The sequence below is a fragment of the Coregonus lavaretus genome (genome assembly GCF_964263955.1).
Source record: "Coregonus lavaretus genome assembly, chromosome: 14".
In the NCBI taxonomy this organism is placed as follows: Eukaryota; Metazoa; Chordata; class Actinopteri; order Salmoniformes; family Salmonidae; genus Coregonus; species Coregonus lavaretus.
The window spans coordinates 33423330-33439625 of NC_140001.1; the positions used below are offsets into that span (position 1 = coordinate 33423330).

Genomic DNA, 16296 nt, shown 5'->3' on the forward strand with positions numbered 1-16296 from the left:
CACCTTTTTCCTCCAAACATAACGATGGTCATTATGGCCAAACAGTTCTATTTTTGTTTCATCAGACCAGAGGACATTTCTCCAAAAAGTAAGATCTTTGTCCCCATGTGCAGTTGCAAACCGTAGTCTGGCTTTTTTATGGCGGTTTTGGAGCAGTGGCTTCTTCCTTGCTCTGCGGCCTTTCAGGTTATGTCGATATAGAACTTGTTTTACTGTGGATATAGATACTTTTGTATCGGTTTCCTCCAGCATCTTCACATAAATATAATATAATTGCATGAGACTTGCTTTTAAATGGTGTCGTGACGAGACTTACTTTAATGTATTGACTGTTATTTATCGAATCACCTAACTATGTTTATTGTCCCTCGATTAAATTAATAATGTAACAATTAACTCATTAGGAATTTGGGGCACCACGGAAAAAGTTGTTTAACGAGTTACCATCTCCCAAATTAAACTCTTAGAAGATATGTTATATATCGATAACAGTCATTTATTAAATAATTACCTCTTATCAGTCTTATTCTGAACGTCGCATAATCCTTGAACCTGCAAGAACCCTAAACGTATTGATGAATCAGCAATACACAAATTGGCTTAATTATTTATTTACTAACTAACTAAATAATAACACAGAATACAAACACACACAGGTTATTGATTACTAACGTAATACAATGAAAACAGGTCCCTAGTGGACTGGACTAACAATAGCATGAATGCTTGGGTAGAAGGAGGGTTGGCTGATTCAGAGAGAGTGGGGGAAAGGAAGAGACAAAGGAATTCACCTATCGGACATTTGTAAACTACGCTCACGGAAATACAAATGCTTAGAACCCTAATCATCGCTCATTCGGATTAGAAAGGAGGCGCCATATTACCCTGTGCCGAATGGCCAAGAGGGGAAGACTGAGGGACATCTGCGAGAGGCAAAGTCTGAAACCTTCTGTCGTCTTCACTTCTTTGTGTACCGAGCTCCGGTTGTGAGCTTGGTTGCTTAACTGGGTAGTCACGTTGTAGTTCCGGAATTCCTCCAGATGGTCCCTAAGGGTGGTATTCTGCTGCATAGTAGAGTCCACTTGGGTGCTTAGAGTACTTATTTCAGACACGTGAGTGTCACACTTGCTCCGTTCGGCCTCATACTTATCTGACATGTGTTTGCAGGTAGAGGGCTTGAGTACGGAGTGAGAGATTCAGTGATGAGATTTCCTCCGCTTGCTTAGAAATCAATATTTCCATCTTCATTACCTGAATTCTCACATCATTCATTTGGTCAGCGACTTCAATCGGTTTCGCTGATTTGTCACCCAACTTGGTCATTGTGTTCATTAACTGATCGTCTTTGGTGTGCAGCATTTGGACTAGAACATTATTGCTTTGAGTAACATTCATCAAAACTGCATGTATGTTATCAAATTGCGCGCTCCTGTTTATTGATAAGTCGTCAGATTTATCTAGTTTGGTGTGGACTTTGTCGTATTTAGTTTTTGCTAAATCGAGTTGTTCTTGTAGAAGACGATTTCGTTGAAGAGTTTGTGCTCGTTCATCGTCATAATTTTTGCAATTACTTTAAAATTGTTCTGTTTTCAAACGCAGTTCCTCGGTTAACATAATGTTTTCCTCATCTGCTTTTGTCATTCGTTTCCCGGTCCTCTCCACCTGTCCCTTCATATCAACCATTTCTTGCTCGTGCTTCAGCTGTGCACTGCGGTATTGGACCGATGCCAATCTCTGATGGCGATACATCAGGGCTAAACTGGAGAGAACCTTTAGAAGGCCTGCGCCCGATGGTTGATTTTGGAGAGCGTTTTTCGCAATTTCTCCTGTTTTCCCGCTAATGGCATAGTTGGGTTGGTATCGCTGCTGAGGTCAGCGATCAATCCTTTTATGGGTGAGGGTTCACTAATTAGCGGGGGAGTGGGGACCACCCCCCCGATACCTTGCACATTATTCTATTTTTTTAATGGTTTTATTTTTTTTCAAAGTTTGGGTTTTGAGTTGTTGGAAGCTGCAAAAACGATTTAAATCTATTTATAGACATTAATGAACCATCACTACTGCATCAGGAATGTGGGAGTGGGAGGTGAATGAATTTGCAAAAGCAAATTGAGTTGATTAATCAATGTTAATGATTAATCATACCTGGATAGGCTATCTGGGAATTAAACTTTAATTAACCTGAGAAGCGTTGCTTTATCTAGGTTAATATGGAAAAGTTTAAATTGTCTCCTTTGTTGAACCAAATCAATTTGGATCTTATCCAAATGATCAAACGGAAAAGGTATGTTCGGCAATTTAACTTATTCAATTGAATGAGACAATGATATCAAATCAGTTGAGATTTGCTGGATATCATAAATGTAGCCCGTAGTTACACACTATAAGAACATGTTTTGCCCTCACATAGAATATATTTTTTTTAATTACTTGCAATTCTTCACCACTAGGGGTTACTGATCGCAGAATGCTGAACTCAGTCTGCAGCTGGCATGTAAAGTTGTCTAGAGAACTTTCACTAAAGACACGAGTTGGGAAGGACAATCCCTCTCCGACAACCACTGGCACATCTGAAGTATCTATCAAACAGATCAACTCTACGAACTACAGGGTACGCTGAAGTATCCATTCTAACCACCACTACGACCAGAAACTCTACCAAGGACATTGGGATCTCTGGTGGGCAAACCAGAGTCCTACATAATCAACTCAACTATTGAGGACAGCTACACGTAAATACATGTTGCATTTCTAATCCGAATGAGCGTTTAGTGGGGTTTTATTTCCGTGAGCGTAGTTTCCAAAGTAACCACGATAGTTTGAATCTCTGTCTCTCCCTTCCACTCTGACCCTCCTTCTACCCAAGCATTCAAGCTATTGTTAGTCCAGTCCACTAGGGACCTGTTTCCATTGTATTATGTTAGTAATCAATAACCTGTGTGTGTATTTAGTTAGTAAATAAATAATTAAGCCAATTTGTGTATTGCTGATTCATCAATAAGTTCAGAGTTCTTGCAGGTTCAAGGATTATGCGACGTTCAGAATGAGACTGATAAGAGGTAATTATTTGATAAGTGACTGTTATCGATATATAACATATATATATATATATATATATATATATATATATATATAAGAGTTTAATTCGGGAGATGGTAACTCGTTAAACAACTTCTTCCGTGGTGCCCCAAATTCCTAATGAGTTAATTGTTACATGATTAATTTAATCGAGGGACAATTAAACATAGTTAGGTGATTCGATAAATAACAGTCAATACATTAAAGTAAGTCATGCCACGACAATGGCAACATTTTCTCTACACCACATGGCAAAATGTGTAGAATTGCTCAAAATTAACTTTAAAAACGTAAAATATGTCTCTCGGATATAAAGAGTGGGTCCACAAAATGTGTAGAATTGCAGAAATGTACACAACTATTTTTTTCTCTTCACTGTCAAGAGGCGGACCATTAAAATGTTTTGCTCACAGAGGGGCCCACAAATCTTTTTTGCTTAGGGCCCCCAAAAGGCTAGGGCTGGCTCTGACTGCATGTGTACAGTAGGTGTGGATGTGGGGACGCAGACCTGTGAGCCACTGCGGCCCCTCATGATGAGTTCAGATTTTTTGTGGCCCCCACCCACATCAAAGTTGCCCATCCCTGCTCTATGATTAGACCTATACACAGAAGAGGAAATGGCTATTTTTTTCCTGCCTTGATGAACACAAGGTACTACTGCTAGATGCTATTAGATTATGTACAGCTGTGTAGAGGAATCATCCACTCAAAAGCATGTTTATTGATACTGTATCGCATGTACTGTACGTTCACATACAGCTCTCTTTCCATTCCTCCTCACACTCCTCTCACTTATGTGACCATAAATTCTTCATGCCTGCTTTCCAGTGTGAGAAAAGTCAGATGTGGTATGAGCTGGGCTGGCTGTATGCAGAATCAAATTCCACATGCATACTAATACCACCCAAAGAGGAGGGGTCTAAACAAGCAGGTGGTGTTTACAAATGAGGACGCCCGAACTGTCAGCACTCTGTGAGCACTCAGCCCTGTTAGCACTCAGCCCTGTGGGCCCTTAGCTCTGTGAGCATTCAGTCCTGTCGGCCCTAAGCTCTGTGAGCCATCGGCTGCTGATTTGGTTATGGGATGGCATTTTGGGACAGCTAGATGTGGACGCGCCATTCTAAGTGGGTGGAGCGAGACAGTGAATGCTGTCTGTCACATTGAATTGTTCTCCTTACTGAGGTGTTTGTTGTCTTCAAAATGGCAAAGGATGATTTTTTTATGAGAGAAAGAGAAAGATGGTTGTTTACTTGCTGCTGCAAGTGTGAGGTTGTGCTTTTCTTCAGTCGGAGCTGACATTACACATTTACGCAAGGAGATCATTGTCTGTGTTAAGAAGCTCTTCATCGATGGAGGACAAGAGGACATTCTATTCTTCTGAAGTTCTGCCACATTTGCTTGCAAGAAATGACAGCAAACAGCTCAGCTGATCTACTAGGAAGGAAGGGTAGTGATAATAACCCATGCTGTGGTGTATTCAGATCCAATCATCACATAATGACACACTTGACTGCAAGAGACTGCACTGCGCTGATAGCAATGAACTGTGGTGAGGATGGTCAATCCTGATAAAGGCCTGCTTGATGAATGTAGCTAACATGGCGCCCCTCAGCCACACTTACTTGAAACATTTGAAGCATGGCAAGCATTGATTGTCTGTTGTATTATCCATTTGGTACAACAGAACAGAATGTTTTATGCCATTGTTGATAGCTAACGACAAAAAATGGTATAGCTTGATACACAGAGAGAATGGAGAGAGTACTAGAACAGGATCCCGTGTAGGCTACCATTAGATGGAACATCAAAGTGGGAGTTATTGCTCTTTTCATAGAGAATGCTCCTTGTGTTACAGTCAAAAAGAGGTGGTCAAAGGGATGAAAGGACCACTCAAAGACAGGAGCCCTCTCAGAGAGAAGAGAACAGCTCTCATTCTTCTATCTTCCTGTATGTAGCCTAGTACTGATGGATACGGGCCTAACTCTGAGAGGCGTAGCACTACTATTATAGTGCTCTTACTAAATCCCTCCCTCCCTCCGCCCGACCAGACCCGTACTCAACCCTCTGTGAATTAATGGTGCATCCTGAGTATTAGTATTCTGGGGCCGGATGGATCGTTGTTTGATCTGGGCGAGGATTAGCCTGCCTCTTAACATTTTAGCTAATCTGGTTAACACTTGTTTTTATTGACATCTGAACAACATCCCAGCCCTCTCTCTCGTTCTCTGCTTAGTTTAAAGAATATTCAGGGTTACATTTACACATTTAAGTGTCACACTCTGGCTCCAGGACTTGTGTATTTGAGCCAGGGTGTATGTTGTTTTGTTGGGTTTTGGGTGATGTTTTATGGTTGCATGTCTGTCACGTTTATTTCTAGGTGGGGAGTTCTGTTGTGTCTATTTCTAGGTTGTGGTTGTGTTTCCTTGTTTGTATTCAATGACTCCCAATCGGAGGTAACGAGTGTCAGCTGTCGGCTCGTTATCTCTGATTGGGAGCCATATTTAAGATGTAGGTTTTCTTGTGTTAGTTGTGGGTTTTTGTTCTATGTTCAGTCGGTGTACTGAGGACGTTACGGATCGTGTTTTGTTTTGTCGTTATTTCACATTAAAGTCATCATGTTCACTCCCAACGCTGCGCTTTGGTCCTACTTTATTGGCGATCGTGACAAAAAAACCCACCACAACGAGACCAAGCAGCAGTTGGATAACGGGTGGTGGAGCCAGAGGAGTGAAGGTTGGGAGAGGACTATGGAGGCCTGGTCCACCGAGAGGAGAGACCCCCAGAAAATTTTTAGGGGGGGGCTCACGACGTCGGGGCAGAAGGTGTACGGCCCGGAGGAGTGCAAGAGGTTGGCAGATATGGCCGCCAGTTTAAGGGGGCCACTGGTTACGAAGGGGATGGAAAGTGTGGAGGCACGGCGAGAGGTACTGGGGGGTGTTTCCAGTCCGGTCCGGCCCGTTCCTGATCCCCGTGTAGGGCCAGGGGTGTGTGTCCCCAGTGCGGTTCTGCCTGTCCCTGCTCAACGCCCCGAGCCTACGGGGTGCGTCGTCAGCCCTGTCCAGCCAGAGCCGTCCGCCAGACAGGATCAGCCAGAGCCTTCCGCCAGACGGGATCAGCCAGAGCCTTCCGCCAGACGGGATCAGCCAGAGCCTTCCGCCAGACAGGATCAGCCAGAGCCTTCTGCCAGACAGGATCAGCCAGAGCCTTCTGCCAGACAGGATCAGCCAGAGCCTTCTGCCAGCCATGAGCAGCCAGATCCGTCAGCCAGCCATGAGCAGCCAGATCCGTCAGCCAGCCATGAGCAGCCAGATCCGTCAGCCAGCCATGAGCAGCCAGATCCGTCAGCCAGCCATGAGCAGCCAGATCTGTCAGCCAGCCATGAGCAGCCAGATCCGTCAGCCAGCCATGAGCAGCCAGATCCATCAGCCAGCCATGAGCCGTCCAGCCAGGATCCGCCAGAGCCGTCCAGCCAGGATCTGCCAGAGCCGTCCAGCCAGGATCCGCCAGAGCCGTCCAGCCGGGATCCGCCAGAGCCGTCCAGCCGGGATCCGCCAGAGCCGTCCAGCCGGGATCCGCCAGAGCCGTCCAGCCGGGATCCGCCAGAGCCGTCCAGCCGGGATCCGCCAGAGCCGTCCAGCCAGGATCCGCCAGAGCCGACCAGCCAGGAGCCACCAGAGCCGTCCAGCCAGTATCCGCCATTCAGCCTGGTACTGCCCCTTAGTCCGGTACTGCCCCTTAGTCCGGTACTTCCCCGTAGTCCGGTGCTGCCCCTTAGTCCGGTGCCGCCCCTTAACCCAGTGGGGTGTAGTTGGGGGGTGGTAATGTGGAGGAGGCTAGGGAAGCGGGTGGTGACTAAGGTGGGATGGGGACCACGACCAGGGGCAGAACCGCCACCGTGGACAGACGCCCACCCAGACCCTCCCCTAGACTGTATGCTGGTGCGCCCGGAGTTCGCACCTTTAGGGGGGGGTACTGTCACACTCTGGCTCCAGGACTTGTGTATTTGAGCCAGGGTGTATGTTGTTTTGTTGGGTTTTGGGTGATGTTTTATGGTTGCATGTCTGTCACGTTTATTTCTAGGTGGGGAGTTCTGTTGTGTCTATTTCTAGGTTGTGGTTGTGTTTCCTTGTTTGTATTCAATGACTCCCAATCGGAGGTAACGAGTGTCAGCTGTCGGCTCGTTATCTCTGATTGGGAGCCATATTTAAGATGTAGGTTTTCTTGTGTTAGTTGTGGGTTTTTGTTCTATGTTCAGTCGGTGTACTGAGGACGTTACGGATCGTGTTTTGTTTTGTCGTTATTTCACATTAAAGTCATCATGTTCACTCCCAACGCTGCGCTTTGGTCCTACTTTATTGGCGATCGTGACATTAAGTCATTTAGCAGACACTCTTATCCAGTGCGATTTAAAGGTGCAATTAGGGTTAAGTGCCTTGCTCAATGGCACATCAACCAATTTTTCACCTAGTCGGCTCGGGATTCGAACTAGCGACCTTCCGGTTACTGGCTACCTGCCGTTAAATGTGTTTGCTATCATCCCTAGATTACTCTTTATTCATCTGGAAGATAGTGCTATTCACATCATGATAGGCAGGTTGACAAAACACACATTTGGGTCTAAAATCAAATCAGATTCCACCATAGTTAGTTTGCTCAGTTGATTAGTTGATCATTTAACTTTAATCAGTGGACTTAATGATCCAGTATGAACATTTCAGTTGGTTCTTTCCCAGATTAAAGTCCAGACATGAGGTATAGCTACATCACAGGTCGTTGGTGGCACCTTAATTGGGGAGGACGGGCTCATGGTAATGGCTGGAGCGGAATGAGTGCAATGTTATCAAATACATCAAACACATGGTTTCAATGTATTTGATGCCATTCTATTCGCGCTGTTCCAGCCATTATTATGAGCCGTCCTCCCCTCAGCAGCCTCCACTGAGCTAATTGAACGTTAAGACGCAGACATTTTGTGCTGTCTCAAATAGTAGAAAATGATGGTTGAAAACAGCCTCTGCTTAAATTATTCAGCATGTCTATTAGGCCTAATATCACCACTGAGCCGGTCCCATGTGCACCAGTCAGCCACTGTAACTGATGTCATTGTCTATAAAAACAGTGTATGCTGTTGAAAAAGCCCTGGGGAGTGTAGGAGTGTAGCCTAGCTTTCATATGGTAGTAGCTGGATAAACACAACAGAAATCCCAGCAGTCCTGGGTCTGTCTGGGTCAATAGTAGGGCGGCAGGTAGCTTAGCAGTTAAGAGTGTTGGGCCAGTAACTGAAAGGTCGCTGGTTAGTATCCCCGAGCTGACTAGGTGAAATATCTGCCCTTGAGCAAGGCACTTAACCCTAATTGCTCCTGTAAGTCGCTCTGGATAAGAGTGTCTGCTAAATGACTACAATGTAAAACTGGAAATGTAATGGTGGAACTTTAAAGTACTGTATGTCTCTGGGATTTCCATAAATCACAAGGAATGCATCATCTTAAGCGTCCGTCCCTGGCGTTAGTGCTCAGCTCTTATCAATGGTTCCCTTAGCCCAGTTTCCAGAACTGTGGCTAATAACATGACCATATTAACCCTGGCTGGGATTTTACCAAGCCCTTTATCCTGTCGCTAAGACAGGCAGGAATGGATGTTAATTCACGTGCTTTGCTTTGGCCACTGGACACTGCCCCCCACAAAGTATTTTCTGACCCTGGATGACCCTGGATTTGTATACGTTATTTTCTTATCTGTGAGTTCTATAAGCTAGTTGTTTTATCGACTATATGGCTGCAATAACAACAGCTTAGTGGTCATGGGGACATGAATGTAGGAGGTGATGGTTGGGTTTTTAGAGACATTTGTCAAAACTATGACAGTATAGAAAACAATATATTGTTTCATCCTTACATACTATTGATTGAGTGCTGTTGCTGTTGATGTTGTCCAGACAGAGCAGAGCTGGGTAGGCCTAATTTCTCCCATCTAAAGCATTAGAATGAGTTCTTAAAGACGATAAATGAATGTCTGCCTTCATTAGGACAAAGGGAGGGGGGCAAGGCGCTGGAAGGCACTGCTCGCTGACAGGCCCAGTAACGCTTCATTGTCCCTGATCTCAAGTTTCATAAAAAACACTGCTCCTCGTTAAAGAACGCATGCGGCAACGTGCCTCTCTCTCTCTCGCAGTAACACGTTATCTCCTCACCACCGTGAAATGCTGTAATTAACATTCAACAACTGTAACCGATCTGTCGTTCCTCCTCTCTACCCACTAATTACCAGGCTATTGTGCAGCAGGCTTGTAAGTGGGCTTTTCTTCTATAGTGGGACATGTGGGTACACATTTGCAGTTTATGTATATCTGTCTGGATTTGTTAGGGGTGGTGTAGGTTGGGGATGCGGCCTTCTCTCCCGCTCCAATTTCGCTCTGGTGTTTGTCAGACCATGAGACATCCCGAAAATCGGTCTTCTCACGAAAACGTCTGTAGTGTCCCCTCTATAGAAAGATGAGACTCATGAACATGATGGTGTTCTCCGTTTTGCTCTACGACCCCCACAAGCGTCACAGGTCTCGTCTGAAGTCGGTACAGCCGATCTGCCAACTTCTGTCTATAGCTTCCGAACAGTTTGGGCTACACACTAATATGACCCCTCTATGGAAAGGTGAGTCTCTCATGTCAGTTGTTTTGCTCTAGGATGCCCACAAGCCTCACAACACTAGTCTGAAGGTAGCCGGTACCAGTAAAAACTATACTGTATATGGAGATAGTTTAGTGCCTAAAATAAGGGGTTAAATACATGTACAAAATAAAATAAAATGGTTTCCTTTCTTATATCTCTCAGATATAGGACAGACACTTCAGAACAAACTTCCTTTAGATTTTTTTGGGGGGGACTATCTGTTTATCCATGTATGAAGCTGTTATTCAATGTGTTTCTATGGGCTAATAGCAGTAAGGCCAAATTCAATAATGCATCAAATATATATACAGTACCAGTCTAAAGTATGGACACACCTACTCATTCAAGGTTTTTTCTTTATTTTTACTATTTTCTACATTGTAGAATAATAGTGATGACATCAAAACTATGAAATAACACATATGGAATCATGTAGTAACCAACAAAGTGTTAAACAAATCCAAATATATTTTATTTTTGAGATTGTTCAAATAGCCACCCTTTGCCTTGATGACAGCTTTTCACATTCTTGACATTCTCTCAACCAGCTTCACCTGGAATACTTTTCCAACAGTCTTGAAGGAGTTCCCACATATGCTGAGCACTTGTTGGCTGCTTTTCCTTCACTCTGCTGTCCGACTCATCCCAAACCATCTCAATTGGGTTGAGGTCTGGGAATTGTGGAGGACAGATGCAGCACTCCATCACTCTCCTTCTTGGTAAAATAACCCTTACACAGCCTGGAGGTGTGTTGGGTCATTGTCCTGTTGAAAAACTAATGACAGTCCCAGTAAGCCCAAACCACATGGGACGGCGTATCGCTGCAGAATGCTGTAGTAGCCATGCTGGTTAAGTGTGCCTTGAATTCTAAATAAATCACAGATATCGTCACCAGCAAAGCACCCCCACACCATAACACCTCCTCCTCCATGCTTTACGGTGGGAACCTCACATGTGGAGATCATCCGTTCACCCACACTGCGTCTCACAAAGACATGGAAGTTGGAACCAAAAATCTCAAATTTGGACTCCAGACCAAAGGACAGATTAACACCGGTCTAATGTCCATTGCTCGTGTTTCTTGGCCCAAGCAGGTCTCTTCTTATTATTGGTGTCCATTAGTAGTGGTTTATTTACAGCAATTTGAACATGAAGGCCTGATTCACACAGTCCCCTCTGAACAGTTGATGTTGAGATGTGTCTGTGACTTGAACTCTGTGAAGCATTTATTTGGGCTGCAATTTCTGAGGCTGGTAACTCTAATGAACTTATCCTCTGGGTCTTCCATTCCTGTGGCGGTCCTCATGAGAGCCAGTTTCATCATAGCGCTTGATGGTTTTTGTGACTGCACTTGAAGAAAATTTCAAAGTTCTTGAAATGTTCCATATTGACTGACCTTCATGTCTTAAAGTAATGATGGACGTTCTTTTCCCTTTGCTTATTTGAGCTGTTCTTGCCATAATATGGATTTGGTCTTTTACCAAATACGGCTATCTTCTGTATAACGCCCCTATCTTGTCACGACACAACTGATTGGCTCAAACGCATTAAGAAGGAAAGAAAATACACAACTTATGCATTCCAGGTGACTACCTCATGAAGCTGGTTGAGAGAATGCCAATAGTGTGCAAAGCTGTCATCAAGGCAAAGGGTGGCTATTTGAAGAATCTCACATATAAAATATATTTTGATTTGTTTAACACTTCTTTGGTTACTACATTATTCCATATGTGTTATTTCATAGTTTGATGTCTTCACTATTATTCTACAATGTAGAAAATAGTAAAAATAAAGAAAAACAGTTTAATGAGTAGGTGTGTCCAAACTTTTGACTGGTAGTGTATATATATATATATTTATATACCTTAAGGGGTCCTAAAATTCCAAATCAAATAGCTTTATGACTAGATATAGGCTACTGTCGGTGGGGTAGGCTAAATAATTACAAGCGAATAGGCCTAATTAAGAGAATAGTGATAAAGGAAAATATAATTCCAAGAGTCTACGTTATTTATTTATTTTTACCTTGGGCTTCAGGGCTTCCGTAAGAATATCATACACACTCTAGTGTAGACATTGTATGTATTCTCTGTATTGGAATGAATTATATATGGTAATTTAGCAAACACTTTTATCCAAAGCGACTTTGATATACAGTACAGTATATGTGGCCAATGTGGGAATCAAACCCGCAACCCTGGTATTGCCAGCACCATGCTTTATCTAACCCAGTAAGCCATTGACAATACAAAGTTGTTCTTAGGTCTCTGCCACAGTGAAAGAATGATAGGAATGATGGTTCTCTTATGACAGGTACCGAGACATTTCCGCAGCTCTCCACCGTCTCTTATTGTAGAGCTCACAAATTGAGGCCTCCCCCTAAGTATGCTTTCGGTGGTCTCATCCTGGATGGCACACTGTGTATTTTCAACGTAATGGTGAAGGGTGTATTGGAGGCCCATTCGCCAGGCTCACAATTACTGTAATTACACATTTCAAGTTGACGCATGCCTGTGGTGGTGAATAAATGGAGGGTACAATTATTAAAGGAGTCCTGCTATGTACTCTTCTTCCTCTCAGCCACGCATGATTTCTCCTGACATGGTCGGTGGTGGTGTTTACCATTCTATCACATTCAATACAACTTGTAATTGGAGATGTATAGCCACTGATACGCCTGTACCACACACTGAAAAACTAATTTACAATAGTATGTGGTTTAAGCACATTTTAGGTTTGGTACATTTCCCACATACACACAGTAGTGTAGTAGTGCCACTTCCCTTTTAAGTTGAAGTAATAAATGCTGTGTAGCTCCACCCCTGTCCTGAACCCTAGCAACAACCAATCACAACAAACCTTTTGAATAATTAGTCAGAGTCAACTGATACTCTGGCTCCATCAGGCCTGTCATCTATTCCTGGAGTCTCCCACAGGCGGCCAAAAGCCAAAGCCAATTAACTGTGTTCAATTCTGCTCAATTTAATCTATTCTGTTGATGCAGCGGACCTTGTTATTCTAAGGTGACCAGAAGTAAGTAAGAGGATGCGGCCTGCCTCTGAAACCGAGTGCAGTCAGTGGGGGTAACGGTCATCAAATTATCAGTGTAACACAGGGCTAGGTCTGGGCCTAGCTTCCTCTGTGGTCTGGTCCCTTATCCTTATCTATCAGTCTGCTACTGCAACAGCATCTCCTCTTCTCTTCTTGGGGTTAAGGCCCTAATGTGGTTTAGGTTTCACTGAACTAACGGAGGCCAGAGAGGACAAACAAAACGAAATGGCTGCCTTGTCTGTTGTTTCTTATCTTGGTTTCGCTAGGCTAGCAGGTCAGGAGAGAGGCAGGATGGTTGAATGGTTGAAGGTTTTTGGCTTAGTTGTGGTTTGCTGAGGAGTAGGTTACTCTGCAAGGCTAACTTTGTCATCAGGGCAGGTCTCTGCTCAGACGAGGCAGTCCATGCTACTTACAGGTTGGTCTGTAGTTTGGCTCACCCTCACTAATGCTCACATTAGCAACTCTTATCTTGCTTGTTGTTTTTCACAAATGGCACATACACTGTGGGTTGTTCTCCAGTATCACTATGACTCACCATAAGTGAAAAAGTTGAAGTAGTAAATGCTGTGTAGCTCCACCCAGGGGTTTGAACTTTTACTCTGCAACTTATTTCTTCCCCGCATCCTGCTACAGTTGGCACTGTTGGCTGCAGAAAACCTCGACCACACAAAGGTTGAGGTTACAGACTGTAACAGCTAGGCAGCAGGCCTACGCTAAAAAGCCTGCTTGCTTGCCTGTCTCTATACTGGAGTATTTAACACGTCTGTCAGGTTTGATAGACTTGCTGTGTTTTGTAAACTGAGCAAACACAAAAAAAGGCTGTTGTCAGATACTTAGGACAGGTTTTGTCAAGGACAACATTCTAGAGTCAAAGGATACGTTTCCCACTAAATGGCAAACCTGTTTAAACACTGTCTAAAAAGCAACATGCTTCATTAAAAGCCCACCTCGCTTATATTCAGGGGATATACGTATATGTTATAGAGTTGTGTGCTGTTCTGGGTGTTGTTATTAGTGTAATATCCTGAGTCTAAATACAGTATCACTGTCAGCTGACACATCGAGGAGACCACAAAGGCCTTCTTTCAGCTTAACGACTAAATTGTGTGCTTAATTCATTTTCACGCTCATCTCACGTCTAATGTCCCCTGCAACATTAACAAGTCCTATCTGCAACCATACTTTCTCAATTGGATATACTGTGGCTCCCCGGCTAATCTGCAAAAAAATTAACTTTGACTGTGATGGATTTTACAGATAGGGAGAAGATGTTGGCATGAGAGCAAAGAGGTCTTTACAAGAAATGTGAACAAAGGAGAATGTATTATCTTCAGAAGTGGAAAGGGGGGAAGAGAGGGAGGGAGGGAAACAATCCTCATATGGCTTTCTATTAGACTGTTAAAGACAGATCTAATATTAATATGGGTAATGTGAGGAACACTATCATCCATTGACCCGGTGTGTCTTATGACTGGCTTGACGCTTGACACTCTTTGGTCTTGTGGTTTTTCTCGGTCTGCAGTTTCGGTTCAGGGAGAAGGCAGAGTGTAGAGGTATTTTTAAAAGCTATTGCACTTACTGCTCAGTTCATGAACTTCACTTCTTTATTTGTTCTCCTCCTTCCTTAGCTAGTTTGCTCAAAGCACAACCTTATTAGTATCTCCCAGACAGTAACAAGAAAGCCTGCAGCTTCTGTTTACAGGCTATTCAATCACTTTAAGTGCTGGTGGCAGACTGATTTTCTTGGGAACACATTGGCTACAATCCCCCCTGGCTCTTAGCATACGTGTTATTTATCATATGAACATTTGGAACTGTCAGGCTGGCCTGTTTTACTAGGTTTGCCTTAGGGTGTGGGATGGGGGATCAGGGTTGGCGAGTAGCGGTGTGGGGGTAAATGGGAACTTAAGGTAGAGTAATATAAAGCAATGAAGCCATCATGTACTTCAGGAAATACCTCTGAGTGCCGAAAGATTGACTCTCTGATGAACTGAAGTGGTTTACGTTTATAAAGCCTCGGTAGATGATGTGTGATCTTTACAAGGGCTTTTCTTTAAAAATGGGTCAATTTGTGTCTCACTTTCTTTTCCTCAGGGCTCGATATTAAACTGTAACTGATAACAAAGCACACATAGAAAAATATCCCCCATGTCTGAGAAAACAGTTTATGTTCAGTTAGAGTTATTTGCACTGTCTAGCCTTGTTCGTAGATTGCAAACGTGGCATAGCCTAACCAACCTTTTATCCAAAGTGACTTAGAACACTGAGTGCATACATTTTTGTATATATGACCCCAACAGGCATTGAACCCATGACACTGGCATTACTAGGGCAACACACTTGAGCCACACAGGCCCACCATCAAATAGCCTAGTGTAAGTGGAGGAGGCCATTAAGATTGAACATCCCGTCACATTCCTGCCTCTCAGTGTCACTGTGTTTTTGTGACCTCAAACCTGGTGACACCCTCTGGCAACAGCTACTCCTCTGCCAGCTGCTAGGCTAACTTTCTGCAAGGCCAGGAGAAAAAGAGCTGACGTACACCAGGCGGGCTGTGCACCAGATCTTAATATAGCAGCAGGCAAGCAGGGTGGCGGTGGACAGACCCACCCCGATTAATGACTGTTGTCTCTTCTTTGCAGTTCACTTCTTTAAAAAGAGACGAGCACCCGTTTGGGAGACATGAGGTGAGGTCATATGAGCTAAGGGTCACACACATGCACGCATGCTCGCACACGCATACACACGAACCATTTTCACCCTCATCACTTATAGGGAGATTACCTCTTACATACTTAAGCCACAGCATATTATATAACAAAGCATTTGGAAAGAATATTGTTTGTTTATTTAGATTATATCAGTTGGAATGCATGACAGTTGGAATGCATTCAGTCACAGAAAGGTTATGAACAGATCTCAAGTCCACATGAGAGATACACATGTCCAATTATTGAGCAATGCACAGTGCTTTCAGAAAGTATTCACACCCCTTGACTTTTTCCACATTTTGTTGTGGTACAGCCTGAATTTAAAATGGATTAAATTGAGATTTTTTTGTCACTGGCCTTCACACAATAAATGTTTACAAATTGATTAAAAATGAAAATGTATAGAGTTAATAAGTATTCAACCCCTTTGTTATGGCAAGCCTAAATAAGTTCAGGAGTGAAAATGCACATAACAATTCACATAATAAGTTGCATGGACTCACTCTGTGTGCAACAATGAGTTTTGAATGACTAACTCATCTCTGTACCCCACACACACAATTATCTGTAAGGTCCCTCCGTCGAGCAGTGAATTTCAAACACAGATTCAGCCTCGCAAAGAAGGGCACCCGACATTGAATATCATTTTGAGTATGGTGAAGTTATTAATTACACTTTGGATGGTGTATCAATATACCCAGTCACTACAAAGATACAGGCGTCCTTCCTAACTCAGTTGCCGGAGAGGAAGGAACCCGCTCAGGGATTTCACCATGAGGCCAATGGTGAC

The 16296-nt window shown here is 43.6% G+C and overlaps 1 protein-coding gene across 1 annotated transcript in view; it reads left to right on the plus strand.

The window, feature by feature from the left end:
• Positions 1-15594, plus strand: part of LOC311141126 (uncharacterized protein) — a gene marked incomplete at its 3' end in the record, with an annotated part of 234123 nt that extends 218529 nt beyond the window's left edge. Inside the window, exons 5-6 of the mRNA XM_084176382.1 lie at positions 15438-15482; positions 15571-15594. Of these exons, the coding sequence (XP_084032508.1) occupies positions 15438-15482; positions 15571-15594 (69 nt within the window). The remainder of the gene's footprint in view (positions 1-15437; positions 15483-15570) is intronic.
• Positions 15595-16296: the final 702 nt, after the last annotated feature.